At 31.6% G+C, this 14,444-nt stretch overlaps 2 protein-coding genes across 2 annotated transcripts in view; one reads left to right on the forward strand and one right to left on the reverse strand.

The window, feature by feature from the left end:
• Positions 1-14,444, reverse strand: part of LOC143064177 (uncharacterized) — a 47,107-nt gene continuing 32,663 nt past the window's right edge. Inside the window, exons 13-20 of the mRNA XM_076236821.1 lie at positions 10,159-10,260; positions 6,961-7,062; positions 6,247-6,324; positions 5,234-5,305; positions 4,400-4,471; positions 2,897-2,965; positions 1,790-2,002; positions 1-853 (exon numbers count right to left, since the gene is read on the reverse strand). Of these exons, the coding sequence (XP_076092936.1) occupies positions 1,791-2,002; positions 2,897-2,965; positions 4,400-4,471; positions 5,234-5,305; positions 6,247-6,324; positions 6,961-7,062; positions 10,159-10,260 (707 nt within the window). The 3' untranslated portion in view covers positions 1-853; position 1,790. The remainder of the gene's footprint in view (positions 854-1,789; positions 2,003-2,896; positions 2,966-4,399; positions 4,472-5,233; positions 5,306-6,246; positions 6,325-6,960; positions 7,063-10,158; positions 10,261-14,444) is intronic.
• On the forward strand, positions 11,335-14,306 carry LOC143064176 (uncharacterized). Its single transcript, XM_076236820.1, has 4 exons — positions 11,335-11,906; positions 12,305-12,499; positions 12,872-12,978; positions 13,527-14,306. Exons 1-4 carry the CDS (start codon positions 11,447-11,449, stop codon positions 14,286-14,288), a joined length of 1,524 nt encoding a protein of 507 aa, XP_076092935.1. The 5' UTR covers positions 11,335-11,446; the 3' UTR covers positions 14,289-14,306.

The raw sequence follows: 14,444 nt of genomic DNA on the forward strand, positions 1-14,444 counted from the left end.
TATCTCTGTACCTTAAGGTGGCTCGGGACAATTTGACTGCGCATAATTTCACGCATTAATTACCATGCACACGAAAAGTTTGTGTTGTAAATTCACTATTATTTTTATAAATATTTTGATTGATAAAATATGTTAAATCATTGTACTTTTGTATTAACTAACAAATTATTATCGTTATTATGTGTATCTGTGGAAGACTCAAAATGACATTTCACCCAATTTCACCGACAAATTTTGGTTTAAGGCCAAATATTTTTTTTTCTTATCGGTAACCTTTGTTTTTTATTTGCCCATTCTTTGAAGCAATATTCCAGCTTTTTATATTACAGTTTTGGACCAAGTGTCATAGAACGTTTTTTGATATTCCGATTAAATTATGTCTCTATTTTCCCTATCATTTCATTGAAAAACGTTCCCTTTTACATATTTACAATTTGATTCACTCTCTATAAAGATTAAAATAACAAAAAATACGGCACTTCGAATAGGCCTGAGCCACTTTAACCTAAATTTCAAGTATGGAGATATGATTCATTTCTGAGACACGTTTCCTGTGATCATGCACCAGAAATTGCGGTCATCCGATGTTCTGTACTTCAGTACATGATTTTTATTACGATGTCAAAAAGATTTTTGTGGATTCGACAGCAAAAATATGTATGTCTTGATATGTTTAATCAGCTTTCTTGTTTGTACGATACTGTAAATGATATCAAACTTGAACCGCCCTCTTGTTTTGTTCTTGAATATATATATTTCACAAGGTACTTTGAAATATAATCTCTGACAAATATCTCATTTCTATTCTTTTGTTTTCTTCCGTACTCGATTTTACCAATGTTTTATTTTTAATCTGCAAAACAAATATTATTACAATAAATATGAATGATAAAACAAAGTGGGACTTTCGAATAATATACAGTCGTGTTTATTTTTAAAATGTTTATTATATATGAGATGATAAATATTTTAAAGAATCTTGTACAGCTAGTTTAATAAAAACGATTATGAGTACAAATGTATAAATGTATAAATGCCAAATGTATAAATGCCAAATTCACGCTTTACAAACAAACTTACTTACATTGAAAACAAACATTCACACATATAACGGAAGACCTATAATGCATTGAAAATCGGAACACTGTATGATAAATATTTCTGTTTTGTATGACCATTATCAAAAAATGGTTCTCAAATAGTAAAGATATGTAACTAATTCGTGTTCGTACCAGGCAAACATCAATTTACCTATTACTTTGAGAACTTATTTTTTAATGACAAAAACAGTCCTTCCCAAAACAGAAATCAGAATATATCTAAGGAATTTTACTGAACAAGCACCACTTAAATCTTAAAGACGCCGTTTCCTGTATTTCACTATTTGCGATACTCATCGATTTATAATAGATAAACGATAAGATCATTTGTGGTCAAAAAAAATTATTTACAATTCCTTTGTGAAAAAGAAACTGTTGGTAGATGAGATTCTTAAATTTGAGATATGTTTGATTGCAAAGTCTGTTTTACAGGACAACGCAGTTCTAATGAAAATGAAATCACTTCCACTCATCATTCGAAAAAACAATGAATTGTAAAACTGGATACCTTGTCATTTTTTCCCGTCAACTTCAATTTGATTGAATCTGAAAGCAAGCGTTTTGAATATCAATGTCATAGTTCTCTGTGCTTTTGTGGAAATCATTTTGCATTTTCTTATTTTCAAATACAAGTGATGTACTTTTTGCATTGTTTGTTTGTATTTTAAATAAATGTTAATAGTTGGTACCTTAAAAATCATCAAGTAATGAAGCAAAACATTTTTCTGTGGCAACAGGTGTCTCCGTCTTAATACTTTCGTCTGGATCCTCCGTCTTAACAATTTTGTCTGGATCTTCCGTCTTAACAATTTTGTCTGGATCCTCCGTCTTAACAATTTTGTCTGGATCCCCCGTCTTAACAATTTTGTCTGCATCCTCCGTCTCAAGTTTCGATTCTTTCACTGGTAAACAACAAATGATATCAATACGATTATAAAAATGAAGTTGTTGAGGTGAAGAACAAAATAAAACTATATTCCAAGGGAAATACATTCATTTAAGGTAGCACAATACAAAGATATTTTTACTTCCATCCCTATAACTATTCAGGAAATTTCAACGAAATCGTAAACAACACAACAGGAGCTTCAAAAGGGTGTCACAAATTATCGCTATCGTATTCCATTCTCTCATAAATCTGTAATTAGCATAAACATTCTTACCACATAAAAGAAGATAATGTTTGATTAGGTGTAAAATTTGATCTATACATTCTATCCAAAATCTGAGACACCCTTTTGTAGATAATGGCGCTAGGGACAACATATAAATTTTTGTTTTAGTTTATTACTGGATAATTATTATTAGACCCCGTATTGTAATACTTATAAGATAATCAATAATTTTGACGTATAAATATCAACGAATACTCCTCTAAAACTACATTATATGCAATGAGACAAAATATGAAAAGATGATGATTGTCTGATATCAATTTTCTATTATTAGACCATATATGCAAATCTTAATAATAAAGCTCATAAATCAAGTTGATTTTCTATTTGATCATGACTAAAACAAGTTAAAAAAAATAATTTCTTTTGACAAAATAGACTCTTTTCAATCCTTTTTACAGTGAACACAAAAAAACGGAACGAAAATATTTGTAATTTGAAATGGTTAATACTTTTGCAGACTTTACCATCGAAAAAAAATCGTTTGTGGGTACATTCGATTAGGGTCGATCCTTTTTGAATTTTCCTCGGAGTTTAGTATATTTGTGATTTTACTTTATACACAAACTCTATAGAATTTCTATTTATATCAACTGTTGTTTAATTTTTCGGGATCCTTACGCTTATTATCAGTTTCGGACTGTTTCGCATCTGATTCATCACTCTGATCTGTATTGTCTTGCTCAGAGGCTGAAATGAAAACTGTTGATGTTAAAATAATAACTTTTTCACGAACATAAGCTTTTCGAAGGATTTTTAGTTGCACTCACATGAAACAACATCTCGAAGAATATAAATACTGACCAATATATCCAGAAACCGCAATTAGATTGCTGTTCTTAGCCTTTGAATGAACACGATTAAATATAGAAAAAGTTGATTGGAACCATGGATAATATATAAGAAAATTAAAACAAAATATTTACATCAGCCAACAATATTTAGTATATACTGTCAACAACTATCATTCAATGTCACAAGTAGTAAACAAATGTTAACATTTATTCAGACCCAACGATAAAACTACTAAAAAGATTTTTTTGACAGTGTTGCATATAATTGTATATTTTCGCTAAAATATTCCAGATTTTTCAATGCATTTAATATAAAAAGTAAAATCGCAAAAATACTAACTTAGAGGAAACTTAATCGGAAAGTCCATAATCACATGGCAAAATCAAATAACAAAACACATCAAAAACGAATGGACGAGAACTGTCATATTCCTGACTTGGTACAGGCATTTTCAAATGTAGAAAATGGTGGATTAAACCTGGTTTTATAGCGCTAACCAAATTCCGTTTTCTTTAAAATGGTGCGTGAACTAAATAGACATAATAAATAAAAAAGTCAAAATATGGGTACAGCAGTCATCATAGATCTAAATCTCCCTTATTTTAAGACCTTGATTCTGTATCATGGTAATATTCATTCAAAGACTTGACAACGAAAAGCACTGTTCCCATGCTGTTGTTGTTGTTTGCTTGAATCTGAGTACTAGACTCATACCCTATCAACATTAATAAATAAATATCTTTATTTCTACTTGTTAATGACTAAAAAAAGCTAAGAACAATGAAAATTAATCCATTACTGAAGTCACTAAAAAAAGTTTAGACGATTGATAGAATAAAACATAATGTATTTAAATGTTGTACAATTGCATTTTATGAAATTTATATATATTATTATAATATATACATATTTACCAGCAGCTGATTTTTAACCTGGGTAATCAGTAGAAAATAACAGGATGCATCAAGAAAAGCTTGGTTTCTTCGTATAACAATGTAACATTGGTGAATAAATATATAATGTTGTTAAAAAAAAAGAAAAAAAAAAGAAAAAAAGAAATTGATTTCTTTTGACAAAATGGACTCTTTTCAATCCTTTTTACAGTGGACACATAAACGGGACGGAAATATTTTAAAATTTGAAATGGTTACAAAAATGTAATGTATTTGTAAACTTCACTTATTAAAAAAAGTGTATGTGGATACATTTGATAAGGAACTTTTCTTTTTGAATTATCCTCGGAGTTCAGTATTTTTGTGATTTTACTTTATTCACGAACTCTATAGAATTTCTACTTATCAACTGTTGTTTTTTTTTTTTTATTCTAACGCTTTTTATTTTCAGTGTCAGACTTATTTGCATATGATTCATCAATGTGATCTGAACTGTCTTCCTCAGAGTCTAAAATGAAAAGTGTTAATATGAAAATAATAACTCTTTGACGAACATAAGATTTTCCGATGATGTTTAGTATCATTCATATGAAACAACATCTCGAGAAATATTAAAACTGACCAATGTAACATGGAAATGCAATTAGATTGCAGTTCTAAATCTTTTAATGAACATGAGTAAATATAGAAAAAGTTGAATGAAACCGTGGATAATATATAAGAAATTAAAACAAAATATTTTAACAATAATGCAGATAATTGTATATTTTTGCTGAAATTCATCCAGAGTTTTCAAAGCATCTGAATTCAATCTCCCTTATTTTAAGACCTTGATACTGCATCATTGTAATATTATTTCTAAAACTTGACAACGCAAAACACTGTTCTCGTGCTATTGTTGCGTCTTTGGCTGAATCTAAAAACTAAATTTATCAACATGAAAATAAATTTTTATATCTTTATTTCTATAAGTAAATGACTAATAAAAGCTAAGAAATTAATTTCTTTTGACAAAATAGACTCTTTTCAATCCTTTTTACAGTGAACACAAAACGGAACGGAAATATTTGAAATTTGAAATGGTTAATGTATTTGCAAATTTCACCAATTTGAAAATGTGTATGTGGATACATTTGATGAGGGACTTTTCTTTTTTGAATTTGATTTCCTCGGAGTTCAGTATTTTTGTGATTTTACTTTATACACAAACTCTTTAGAATTTCTTCTTATATCAACTGTTGTATAGTTGATAATTATTCGTTATCCTTACGCTTTTCATTTTCAGTGTCGGACTTGTTCGCATCTGATTCATCACTGTGATCTGTATTGTCTTCCTCAGAGGCTAAAATGAAAAGTGTTAAGTAAAGTATGTATCATTCATATGAAACAAAATCTCGTGAAATATGAATACTGACCAATGTATCATGAAACCGAAACTAGATTGCAGTTCTTAGTCTTGAAATAAACAGGAGCAAATATAGAAAAGTTGAATGAAACCATGGATAATATATAAAAAATTAAAATTAAATATTTACATCAGAAAATAGTATTTAGTATATACTGTCAACAACTATCATTCAATTTGACAACAGTGTAAACAAATGATTTAACATTTATTTATACCAAACGATAAAACTACTATAAAGATTTTTTGAACAAAGAGGCAGATAATTGTATATTTTCGCTGAAATTAATCCAGAGTTTTCAATGCATCTGAATTCAATCTCCCTTATTTTAACATCTAGATACTTTGTCATAAAAAAAATTACATTCTACAACTTGACAACGAAAGAAACTGTTCCCATGCTGTTGTTGCTTTTTTACCTGAATCTGATCCTAAACGAAGTCGGATAGACAATATAAATAAACTCATCAAACGTCACAACGTCATCATTTTCATCTTGAGGTGAACTAATCAACAAAGTCATAAAACCCTAAAAAAATGTATCTTAAGAAAGTGTTAATCTAGTATCGCACAGGGAAATTAAAGGTCCACTTTCGTTACCTCATTTTTAAATTTTTCAATTATTGTGTGTATTTGTTTTGGTAATTTTAGTTCATTCGAAATGGTTTGACCGTGTTCATTAAATGGCAAAAGGAAAGTAACTGGCTATTAATCCATGACATACATCCTTATATTTACCGCACAAAACTTAGACATCTGAACTACACATATAATGATATTGATGTACAAGAAAAACTGCAAATTCATATATGGCCAATAAAACACTAAACTCATATTACTACTTAATAATTAACTTTCCAATTATTTGTATTCCTTACTCTTTTCAATCTCGGCCACAACGGTGCCGGTTTCTTCAACAGGGTCATCAGTTTTGCCTTCTTGTTCTTTTGCAAATGCTGAAATAAAAATCATACTTTAATGATTTTGTTCTCAATAACATTCTGTGAGATGCATATTCTAATGTTCTTGGACAACACTACGTACATAAACTGTATATTATAAGTCATAACAGTAACTTTGGCATTTCAACTCTAAAAATCAAGAGGTTTCACTCTCTTTTCAGTATCGCAATACTGTATAAAATTTTAAACAAGGAAGGAACCCTAAAGTTATTATCTAGAAACCCATTGGTTGATGTGCAGACAGATGAATAGGATAACAGGGGATTACAATGAAAAAATTCCGGCAGCATAAATATGAAAAAACTGCATTGAAATGTTCTGTACATATTACTGATACATTAACCTGAGGATTTGATTTGATTTTTGGGGTTTTAACGCCATTTTAAGCACCGCATTTAGGCTCATTAACCAGAGGAAGAACTCATCTGTTTCTAATCTCAACTGATAGAACTTAACTTCCAAATTGTCATTTTGATGTTAATGTATTTTGATTTTTGGCAAAAACTGCATATTGATGAACATATATTCTGAAAAAAACCCTTCAGTTATAACAAATGAAGTATAAGTAAATTTGCAGATTTATATGTGTTCACCATTACACTTCAACCCTCCCGCTGTATATAATCTTACTACTCAATTCTTCGTTTTTCTGAATCTTATTTTCCTCGGCCTCAACCATGCAGTTCGTTTCATCTGATTCTTCCGTTATGTCTCCAATGTCTTTTGTAGTTGCTACAATGAAAACAGTTCGAGAAAATAAGATCACGTCTTTACGGTGATGAATGATTTTGTTCTTAATAACATAAATAACTCATCATAGATACCAGAACTAAATTTTGTATATACGCCAGACGCGCGTTTCGTCTACAAAAGACTCATCAGTGACGCTCGAATCCAAAAAAATATTTTTAAAAAAGCCAAATGAAGTACAAAGTTGAAGAGCATTGAGATCCAAAATTCCTAAAAGTTTTGCCAAATACAGCTAAGGTAATCTATGCCTGCGGTAGAAAAGCCTTATTATTTCAAAAAATTCTAAATTTTGTAAACAGTTAATTTATAAATATACCAATATCAATGATAATTCATGACAGCACAAAAAGTGCTGACTACTGGGCTTGTGATACCCTCGGGGAAATAAATCTCCACCAGCAGTGGCATCGACCCAGTGGTTGTAAATAAACTCATCATAGATACCAGAACTAAACTTTGTATATACGCCAGACCCGCGTTTTGTCTACAAAAGACTCATCAGTGACGCTCGAATCAAAAAAAAATATTTTTAAAAAAGCCAAATGAAGTACAAAGTTGAAGAGCATTGAGATCCAAAATTCCTAAAAGTTTTGCCAAATACAGCTAAGGTAATCTATGCCTGCGGTAGAAAAGCCTTATTATTTCAAAAAATTCTAAATTTTGTAAACAGTTAATTTATAAATATACCAATATCAATGATAATTCATGACAGCACAAAAAGTGCTGACTACTGGGCTTGTGATACCCTCGGGGAAATAAATCTCCACCAGCAGTGGTATCGACCCAGTGGTTGTAAATAAACTCATCATAGATACCAGAACTAAACTTTGTATATACGCCAGACCCGCGTTTTGTCTACAAAAGACTCATCAGTGACGCTCGAATCCAAAAAATATTTTAAAAAAAGCCAAATGAAGTACAAAGTTGAAGAGCATTGAGATCCCAAATTCCTAAAAGTTTTGCCAAATACAGCTAAGGTAATCTATGCCTGCGGTAGAAAAGCCTTATTATTTCAAAAAATTCAAAATTTTGTAAACAGTTAATTTATAAATATACCAATATCAATGATAATTCATGACAGCACAAAAAATGCTGACTACTGGGCTTGTGATACCCTCGAGGAAATAAATCTCCACCAGCAGTGGTATCGACCTAGTGGTTGTAAATAAACTCATCATAGATACCAGAACTAAATTTTGTATATACGCCAGACGCGCGTTTTGTTTACAAAAGACTCATCAGTGACGCTCGAATCCAAAAAAGTTTTAAAAAGCCAAATAAAGTACAAAGTTGAAGAGCATATAGATCCAAAATTCCTAAAGGTGTTGCCAAATACAGCTTAGGTAATCTATGCCTGAGGTATTTATAAATATATATGGTATATTTCAACTATTTTAAGTGTCATGGACGTGAGATACCAGTCTCATATTAAATCCGACAGAACGGTTATATCAGGTGAATTTTTTCCATCAATTTAAGCTTCCAACAGGCTTTGTTATTTATATTTGTATTAGTTCTAAACCCATAAAAAGTCATAACAAAATAACCAAATTCTGTTTGATTTTTCTTTTGTAGCCATGGTTTGAATACTCCTTTGGTATCTTCCGTCCTGCTTTTAAGACAAACCTGCCTGAGGAAGTTGGAACTTCATTCATTCATTCTTAATTTCGTAATTAATCATCCAAAAAATTTGGAAAATTGTTTAAATGTCATGCACGCATCTAAACACTGACCATTGGGTTGGTGTTACCCTCGGGGACAATACAGTGCTACTAAAGAAAAAATAACATTTCACTAGTAGTCAGCATCTTTGTTCTTTACTTAAAATTGTCTTACTTTATATTGTCTTATAAGGATGTAAAGAGCGATAACACTTCAAAAGATGAAGATATTCCATAGAGATGATGTTGAACGTGCACCTTACATAATGATAAAACTAAGGTTCCAACTTACACGAAAGGCAAACGAGATTTTCCACAATTAACTCTAAAAAAGGGACGAAAGATACCAAAGGGACAGTCAAACTCATAAATCTAAAACAAACTGACAACGCCATGGTTGAAAATGAAAAGGACAAACAGAAAAACAATAGTACACATGACACAACATAGACAACTAAAGAATAAACAAGAAGAACCCCACCAAAAACTAGGGGTGATCTCAGGTGCTCCGGAAGGGTAAGCAGATCCTGCTCCACATGTGGCACCCGTCGTGTTGCTTATGTGATTACAAATCCGGTAAATAGTCTAAATCGGTAGGTCACATTCAGGAAAGGGAAGGGGATTGTAGTTACGACGTAAGGAACATATCCGATATCATTTGTGAAACGGTTATCCCATAACGGTCAACCAACTCGTGATGGCGTCCGTAAAATTTACGAAGGGATGATTTCAACTTCACCATTTGGAACTCTTGGTTTAATAGCTTCATTGTGAGCAGTAACCCTCTATCAAGAAAATCATGATAGGAAATGCAAGCACATGAATATCGTATCAATTGGGAGATATATACCCCGTATGCAGGTGCTGCTGGAATGTTTCTACTTAGAAATGGAAAGTTCACAATGGGAAAGCTGAAATCTAAACGTCTAGAGAATTCAAACCATATCAACATCAAAAGTTCATTTAAAAATAAGATAGTAGAAGTAAAAAGACTAGAAACCTATGAGAACATATAATCTTAGAAAGGTTTATTCTTTAATCGAAAAGGGAAGAGCATATTTTGAACTTGATAACCTGACTTTTGATTCTGAAATTTTTCAACTATTGGTTGGATTTGATGCGTTAATATTTCATTAACAAAACAAAGAATCCGAACAGCACGTGATGTGCATGTATTTGTTACATAATGTCAATGTCGCAATGTCATAGAATCAAACAGGCAAAACATTAAGAGACTATAACAAATCAGATTACGAAGAGAATTCGAGGCTAAAAGAATATTTTGAATGATCGTGCAGTACTACTCATAATAATTTTATGAGAATTTAAGACAGCATATACTGATTGGAGAGTTTTTAAACTACCATCATAAATAGACAATATCACACTAAATACATTCTACTACAAAATAACTTACTATCCAATTGTTTGTATTCCTTACTCATTTCATCATTTTTCTCAACAGTGCTACTCTTGTCAACAGTATCATCACCTTTGTCTGAATGGTGCTTTTCAAATGCTGAAATGAAAAGACTAGGTGAAACTAAAAATATATTTGCATTTAACAATGATTGAGTTCAAATGACATTTTGGGAATTTTATGTTTATTATGTGTTCTGAACAAAAACACAATGCACATATATAATATATTATTTGTCATAACAACCATCCTTTGTTTATTGACTCAAAACTTTGGTTTATTGACTCAAAATATGAAGGTATCGGTAATACACAATAATTTTCATTCTCTTTCTTGTATAGACACCTAGTAAAAAAGGTCAAGTGTGGCAATGGAACTTCTTTCGTTATAAGAAGGACGTTTTTCAAAATATTTGGCATTAGTGGAAATATTGATGAAATTATGAAAAAAGCTATATCTAATTGAAAAGTTTTAATACTATATTTTGATAAGCATTAAACTGACACATTTAGTGACGAGGCAAATATAGCCGATACTTATGTTTTACTCAATTAAATTCATGTGAAAAACATACATCTCATTTTCTTTTGATGATTAAAAACCACTAATTACAGCACACACACACACCTCATACGGTCTAAATATGTAATATAAAGAAAATCTAGATTCTTACATTTTGGTAATCTTAACAAGAACTATCTTTGAAAAAGATATCCGATGTATTTAAATTTGAGTATATGTTTAAAACTATCATTTCGATAACCTTTAGAAGCACATGCGTAGGTGCGTTCTAAAAGTCATGTACGTTCGTACAACAAAGTTTACATTAAAAATTATATAATTGTCCCGAATAAACAGCTGTCATCATCACTCATGGATGCAAAGAGCTATTGGAGAAACAATTATTTTAAAAATATAAATCTTTGTAAGATCTAGTTCAAATATTTATAGTTTTTCACTTGCTTTCCATAACGATATAATTAACGAGACGTTTTTTTCAAACACAATCAAATCACCCACGATAACAGCATTTTGCCCAATCACAGAAAGGATTTTTGAGCATGCGTAGTCTGTTGCCATAGTTAAGCGTCCGTAAGTTCAAAGGGCACAAACCGAAACTAATACCGACTACGCGGAAAAAGCATTTGACCAAATATAATGACGTAAGGAATAGTCGACTTTCATATTATATTTGATGTAAGCGGTTATGCGTAACGTAAGCGGCCTACGTCACGTGATACCCGACAAGTTTTTTTCCGCGAAAATATAAACAAAGTAAAAAAGAATGGTAAAACGTTGTGTTTGGGGAACCTGCAACAGCGATGACAGATATAAGCATAAACCTCATATGTCAGGAGTGGAATTCTTTCCTATACCTAAGCCTAAAACAAGATTGGAAGAAACTTTACAGTGGGTAAAAGCTTGCGGCAGGAAAGATTACGCCGTATCCAATGTAAACAAACATGCCTATGTGTGCAGCAAGCACTTTGTTGATGGGAGACCTACCACCCAACATCCATACCCAATCATGGCTACCCCTTTAAAGCAAACTGTGCACAAATCCAGGAAACTTCCGTTTGACAGAGCCACTGTACATATCAAAGCCAGCATAACCACGCCCACTACCAGTAAAATTGTCGATCAAGTATGGATGGATGTTGGGGCGTATGTAACTTTAAATGGATCCAACACATCAAAAGACCAACCTCTTCAGGCAACACCACATTTCTGTGAAGAACTTAAAGGTAATGACTGGTATAATATATATATATGAAATGACAAGGCATTGACCGATAATAAGTAATCAAACTCCGAAAAAGGGGGGGGGTGAATTCCAAGTATCATGCGCCTCTAAATTGATGTATGTGTATGCTGTCCACTTGCTCTGTTTCTTAATGAATATGTCTGTGAATCATTTAATCAATGTTGTATACCTGCTGTGCCTTACAGATGCTGCATTGGACTACCCTATCAGTAATCATCTAATGTTTTATGTGCATATATCCACCTATATAGTATATGTCCATATTTTTCTACAAAATATATGTCATCAGTACATTCTAAGTCTTTTGCTCAATATTAGTTGGTTTACAAATAATTATCAACCAAGTCATGCAATATATATTGAATCTTGATGTTTCAGTGGATGCAGACCATACTTACTATGCTGTAAAGAGGGGATTTAATGTACAAACTACAAGTATATCTACACAAACAGACATTACCATGGCAGAAATGGATTCTCTGACTGATAATATGATGGACACTGGTAGCATGAAGAGAAAGAATCTCATGAATGACATTATGAAAGACAACAAATCCTGCAAATTCTATACAGGTACATGTAACTTAAATTTTTAAAGATTTAAAAATGTATGGAAGCTTGATGGTATTTTATGCACATTTATAAATGGGTAATAAATTACAAATGACATTTATTCTGTATATTAACCATGAAAATAAATTATCACCCGACCACAAAAGGCTGAATTCATTTTGCCTATGGGTCAAATTGTCTAGACTAAGTGTGCTTGTCACAGTACATGCAGGTGGTATTGTTTCAATTTCTTTAAAGTTTGAGATTAAATCCTATCTGGAGACAAAAAATATAATTTGATTGCTCAAATTTGCCTTTTTTAAATTGTTGTGTCGATATTTAGACGCTTTACCATGAGAAATAAGTATATACATTTTGTTTTCTTCATTCAAGGTGTATCACTGGCAGTATTTTGTTTCATCCTAAATTTCCTGAGGAAAAAGGCTTCATCCATGGTGTACTGGAACAGTGCAGATACATCCGAAAGGGAAAATTCTGAGGTAAAAGATATATTAAGAGGTTTATACTTTTTATTGTGTCCTTTAGCATGTTTAGTATACCAGAAAAAGCAGACGACAAAATTTTTGTACACTTGTGTACATGTACATGTATTTATAATGTAATGTCAGTACCTTAAATCTGTTATCCAAATACATTAAACAAAATTAATATAAGAACAGTGTAAATGGTGAAAGTATTAGGACAGTTTCTGCTTGATATTCTGGAGCATCTAGCTACATTTGTTGTAATGTCATTTGAGTTTTTAAATTTTCACCATGGAAAAACTTCTAAGTCAATGAACCAATTTTTGCATGACTCGAGGTGCAGGTACAATGTGTAATGTTTTTCAGTCTATGCGTATGTTTGTTCAATATTGAATTGTTTGTCAAATTGATGTTTTGACCCGGATTTTGTGTTCCACCTATTTAACATTGAAAAATGACAGCACAAGTCTCAATAACAATTGATGGTAACTGAAAACATGACTCTAGATCAATATAGGTTTCAGATTATATGAAGAATATGCATCATCATTTATTTATTTCAGACACCTCGCAAAGGACCGAGAAGAATATTAGACATAAAGGAGGAATTAGCACTCACTTTGTTAAGACTAAGAAGAGGATTCGATACCAAAACTATTGGGGACATGTTTGCTATATCAGAAAGCTCTGTGTGTAGAATATTTACTACTTGGCTAAATCTAATGTATCATGATTTGAAGTTTTTGGTCAGATGGCCTTCAAGAGAACAAGTTCTTAAAAAAATGCCAAAATGTTTCAAACACTTTAAGAAAACAAAATGTATTATTGATTGCACAGAATTTTTTGTACAAAAACCTAGTCTGCCATCAGCTCAGCGAATTACATATTCTAGTTACAAACATCACAACACTTTTAAGTGTCTTGTTGGAATCACACCCAGAGGTTCATTTAGTTTTATATCCGACTTATTTACTGGTAGCATATCTGATCGTAAAATTGTACAAGATTCTGGCTTCCTACAGAAAGTTGAGTATGGTGATGATATAATGGCAGATAGAGGCTTCCTTATTCGAGGTGACTTAGCGCTTAAAGGGGCAACTTTAAATATCCCCCCTTTCTCAATGGGAAAGCAGATGTGTGCAAATGCAACTACAAAGACACGCAGAATTGCACGTGCAAGAATTCATGTGGAAAGGGCAATAGGAAGACTGAAGAACTTTACACTTTTACAGAGAACTATTCCACTGAGAATGAAACATACATTTAATCAAGTTGTAAAAGTGTGTGCCATTTTGTGCAATCTGGACAGTCAGTTGGTTAAATAATATATAACTTATTGTTGACTTTTTATTCCATTTCTTTAAATTACATGTATAAACAAATACATGTACATACATAGACATGATAAATAAGATGTTGACCAAAAAATTTTTTTAGGTCAAGTTTAAAAACAAAGATGATATGGTATGATGAATACCAAT

Source organism: Mytilus galloprovincialis, chromosome 2 (genome assembly GCF_965363235.1).
Source record: "Mytilus galloprovincialis chromosome 2, xbMytGall1.hap1.1, whole genome shotgun sequence".
Classification (NCBI taxonomy): Eukaryota; Metazoa; Mollusca; class Bivalvia; order Mytilida; family Mytilidae; genus Mytilus; species Mytilus galloprovincialis.